General features: G+C 34.3%; 1 protein-coding gene across 1 annotated transcript; it reads left to right on the top strand.

The window, feature by feature from the left end:
* Window positions 1–2,839: 2,839 nt before the first annotated feature.
* Window positions 2,840–4,650, top strand: LOC145134694 (uncharacterized). The gene is made up of 3 exons (XM_079069540.1): window positions 2,840–3,490; window positions 3,664–3,871; window positions 3,979–4,650. The coding sequence occupies exons 1-3, from the start codon at window positions 2,980–2,982 to the stop codon at window positions 4,499–4,501; spliced, it is 1,242 nt and encodes a 413-aa protein (XP_078925666.1). The 5' UTR covers window positions 2,840–2,979; the 3' UTR covers window positions 4,502–4,650.
* Window positions 4,651–5,004: the final 354 nt, after the last annotated feature.

Genomic DNA, 5,004 nt, shown 5'->3' on the forward strand with positions numbered 1-5,004 from the left:
GAGAAAATGTTTTTGTGATCGTGTGAAGTGAAAACTAACACAAGAATCACTTGTTGCTTGCTAATTTGAGGATCCATTACTTAATCAATAAATTAGCCAACTAATCACTACATATACATTTAAACTCATGAATAAAAAATATAAAAGTAACAAGAAGATGTTAAAATAGAAAACACTTCCATAAAGACTCAAGAACAAGTCATGGAGTTCTTAAACATTCAACGAAGAATTTAAGTAATTCCACCAAAGTCAACCAAAGTGAGCTTAGCCTAACATAGCTAAGTTTAAACAAAATAGAAAGAGTTTAGAAATACCAAACGTTCAACAAGAGTCTAGATGAAAATATGATGTTTTCTTCAAGTTCTTCCCCCTTCAAGAGCTCAAAAACTCCAGAGAAAAAGCTCAAAATCCGATCTAAGAATACCCAAAAGCTCCCACCAAACTACCCTCAAATAACCATAAAACTTCAAAATCCGAAAATGCCCCTGCATGAGCCATGCGACCGTGTGAGCTGCAGTGTAAAATCTCAAGCGGCCTCATGAGATGTGCTGATTGAGAATAATTTTCTTGTCTCCCTTTCCTCTTTGGTCTATTTTTGTCTTCTAGTTTTGACTTCTTTGACTGATCCAAAATGCCTAATGGAAATACCAAGTAGCCCAAAACAAGTAAATATAAGTCCAAAGACTCCATAGCCCAAATATCATCCAAAGATCCATCAATTTCTTAGCCCATAAATTCCATATTTTCTTGATCAAACCCATTTGACTCCATCTTCCAATCAACCAAGTCTAAAGTTTCTTCTATTTAATATTCAAAGTAAGCTCCAATGACATTAATCTTCAATCCAACTCTCTTTGATAAGCCCCAACAATCCCGATCATATGCTCGAACTTCGTTTGTTTTCCGAATCTCCCTCCACGCTCCGCTCCATTTCTCCAAATAGCTGCAATAAAGCTCAAAAACTAGAAAGTGCCTCATATAGATATATAATAACAAAAAGGAAAAATATACATGAAGACTAACTAAAAATAAAATAAATATATATGCTAAAATAAACTATAAAAAAGTAAATAAAATAAAACTATCAAACCGCCATGGTTAATCAGCATCGTGAATACCCTCTGCAAAACAACAAAGAAAATTGTTATTATCTCATGCATTTTTTAACATGGTGGAACACAGAACGCTTACTATAAAGTACATTGATATCCACAACATCTTTTGAAAAATGAAAGTTCCACATCGTTGGTTCCATCATGTTTCAAAAAAGATTTACACTTTTATTAGGTGCAGAAAGTAATTATGGAGGAAGCAACCGGTAATGAAGATGGAGAATACATATAGGTTTTCTTAGATGAAGAATAATAAATATAGTTCAAGGATTTATTATGCAAATCATATGCATAATTAATCCTATTAACGGTAGCACCATGTTAGAGTGAGAGACAAGGGTACATAAAAAGACCGAAATGCCCTCATGTAAGGGGCACATGAATGGTATTTAACATATTTAAGTACACAATAACATGTCTAGGGACCAAAGCTACAACTTTTGCAACCATGAGAACCACTGGTGTCAAATTTTCAAAACTAAGACTAAAAGTCTGTAGAGCCTAGTCCACAAAAAAAAAGCCATATGCGAACTAGATGGTTATTTTGGAAAATTTTGTTTTTCCGCTATTTTTTGACGGGATAATGACTTAATAGGGTAACATATTTTTCGATTTATACACATTTAGCCACTGAGTTTTTTTTGTCCACTTATTCCCGTTGAACTTGTTGAACTATTCAAAAAACATTCTTATGACCTGCTATAGGAGGTTTAGCCAGTTTTCGACGTTCTTGTGAGCTCCGGCGAGACTTCGGTCATCTTCTCCGGTGAGTCTCCAACGTTCATGATTTTTCCGGCGAACTCAAGAACTTCGGTCTATTCTCTCCTTCTGGTTCTTCTCTTTTCTCATGAAAGAACTCCAAAACATACATCAAATTTGTGATGAACACATACTTTCATACACATATGATCATTGTTTACCATCTGAAACACACAAAGATTAACACACACATCATATATCTTCTAGATTCAAGAACACACACATAACTCAAATTCGAAAACACATACACACATTCATGAAATCGAATCTTAAATGAAGTTCAAACAAGAAATCGAGCTCTATGATTTTTGGGTTTCTGGTGAAAGAACTTGATTTGGTTTTCATGTTTCAGATTAAGAACACACACACACACACACACGAAGTCGTGCTTATTCATATATGAGTTTTCACATCTGTCATGGATCATCATGATTTACATACCGTGTTCTTGAAATCAAAGTTTGTTGCATCGTGTTTTGAAATTAGAGTGTGTTCCTTCTGGAAAATGGATATGGGTTTTTCCTCGAAAAACAATGAGTTTTTTCTTTTTGTAAAATGGATTACAGATCTGCCATGAATGTGTTCTTCAAAACTTGATTTATGACTAGCTTGACTCTAAAACTCATTTTCTAGGTTGAAGTGGTTGAAGGATTTCTGGGTTGAAGTTGTTGAAGGATTTTGGGTTGAAGAATTTTTGGGCCGCCAGAGAATATGAACGGAGCCTCGCCGGAACTCATATGAACGTTGAAAACCGGCTAAACCTTTGATAGCATGTCATAAGGATGTTTTTTGAACGTTTCAACAAGTTCAATGAGAAAATATGAAAAAAAAAAATTCAATGACTAAATATATATTAATCAAAAAATATATCCTTTTTCTAATAATAAGAATTATGAAAAGGTTATTTTTTGAAATAGTGAAAAGTTAAAATGATTTTATACCAATTTTCCTTTACAAAACGGCAAATATCAATCCCTTATTTGCAGAACTGAGAGCATCGTTGTGTACTTGTGTGAGTGTGTGTATATCCAAAACTACACAGACCCTGCAAAATCCGTTTGATAATTGAATCCCTCGCAGCTCATCTTCTCAAATTCATCTACCAACAATGAACAATGGAGTACTCTTAAAACCGAATACTCTGTTCCAAATCCCCATCTCACCCAATTCCCTTCTTCTTCATTCCAACAAAACCCACCATTCTTTGTTCTCAATTCAACTTCCCAAACACAACTTACTCTCATTTCATGTCAAATTATCATCCGGATTTCCTGTTTTTGCCTCAAAAACCTCAATAAAAGTCGAAACTAGCATTCCTGAAGCGGAGAATTCCGATTTCGAAGATGAATTTGATGAGGAATTCGAAGAAGACGACGAAGATGAAGTGGAAGACGAAGATGAAGAGATTTTTGTTCCGTTGAAGAACATGAGGCAATGGACTCGGAATAAACCACAAGGGTTTGGTGAAGGGAAAGAATACGATACAAGCGTTGAAAATAAATTACTCGAAGAATTGGAGCAGAGTAGGGTTGCTCAGCTTGCAAATGTCACTAACCTCAAGAAAAACCCCGAAGATGGAAACCCTAATTCTAAAAAAGAAAAACTTCTGAAACAGAAAGGTTATTATTCTTACTTGCTCGTGACTCTCCTCTCCCTCAAATCCCATAATTGCATAAAAACATAATCCCTTCATTGCAGGATATGCTTTTGACTTTAATAGTCAAAATGATTAGTCAAAAAGATTGAATTCTTATAGTATATTCAATTTTGATTTTCGTATCTTCTTTTCCAGTTCCTGAAGACATTCCAAATGGAACCCGTGTGCGATTGATTAATCTTCCAAAGAAAAAGAACATTCATAGAGATTTACAAGCAGCTTTTAAACCGTTTTCTGGAATCATAAACATAATTCCAGCTGTTTTGGGGAACGAAAAGACCAGGGAACCTGTTTGCAAAGGCTTTGCTTTTGTTGATTTCAAGTCAGAGAAAGAGGCCAATAGGTACTTTACTTACAATAAAATCAACGAATTTCAGTAATCTTGAAATAAAAAACCAGTGATTTTGACCTCAAATGTCAAACTTTTGAATCCTTTTGGACTTTTGACAGATTTGTGGACATGTTTTCAACTGAGCCCATTACTTTTGGGAAGGTTCAGAAGCAAATCAGATGTGAGATAATGAAATCAAGCTCTCCAAATCCACCTTCCATTAAAGCACCTGTTCATGGAACAAAAAACTCTCTTCCAATTACAAATCCCAGTGCCCTACTCCCCTCTTCAAATCCTGTGACTGAAACACTATTGGATTCATACGTGGAGGATGCTGCTTTTGATACGTTCAAGAACATTGATGAAAATGATGATGAATTTGTGAAATTTGATAATGTGATTCAAGAAAAAGAAAAGGATGAACCTGAGATGGTTTCAGAGCCATTGAAGAAAGTTGGAGAAAAGGGGAAGAAGAAGAAGAAGATGAAGACAGTTAAAAAGAAAGTAGAGAGTATAACAAAACAGAATATTCCTGGATCTGCAAACAGGTTGAAGATGAAGGAGAAGGCTTTGCTTTCTGGTGTTTTCTCAAAATATGGTGGCAAATCTGCTATGGTTGCTAAAGGAACAGAGGTTGAGTGATAGAGAGCCAGAGATTTTGTTGTTTTTGTAATTTTTTGTTTAGAAGAATGAGACCAAGTGTTTTTGTAGTTAGAGTTATTAGTTTTTGATCTTCCATGTTTATGTTTCACGGTTTTACCTCAAAGTTTATATATTTATATTTTTAATCATCGGTTAAAAGAAAGGTTTATGTCATAAAATGACAACCAACAACACTCATGATGTTTAAGTTGGCAGAAAAAAAAAGTACTTTAGCCTAAGGCTGTGTTTGGCGCCACAACTACATTATTTTTCGAGTTTTTTTTATGTTGTTATGTTTGGCAAACCAAAAATTAGCTTATAAGCTAGCTTTTTGAAAAGCTATTTAGACTAGCTTTTTAAGAATTTTTTTTAAAATTTCCAAATATAGCCTTTAATTAATTATAGAAACACATACTCTTAAATGTTTTTATGTAATTTTATATATTTCAGCTAGTTTACCAAACGTCATTTTTATCAGTTAGCTTTTCAGCTATCAGCTAGCT

This window comes from Lactuca virosa, chromosome 8, assembly GCF_052849685.1.
Source record: "Lactuca virosa cultivar CGN04683 chromosome 8, Lactuca_virosa_CGN04683_v6, whole genome shotgun sequence".
Classification (NCBI taxonomy): domain Eukaryota; kingdom Viridiplantae; phylum Streptophyta; class Magnoliopsida; order Asterales; family Asteraceae; genus Lactuca; species Lactuca virosa.

What these genes read in the sequence shown, in the direction of transcription:
- LOC145134694 (XM_079069540.1), top strand. Translation starts at nt 2,980, where the DNA reads ATGAACAATGGAGTACTCTTAAAACCGAATACTCTGTTCCAAATCCCC. An exon ending in AAAACTTCTGAAACAGAAAG is followed by an intron (nt 3,491 to 3,663) that starts GTTATTATTCTT and finishes CTTCTTTTCCAG; the next exon opens with TTCCTGAAGACATTCCAAAT. An exon ending in TCAGAGAAAGAGGCCAATAG is followed by an intron (nt 3,872 to 3,978) that starts GTACTTTACTTA and finishes GACTTTTGACAG; the next exon opens with ATTTGTGGACATGTTTTCAA.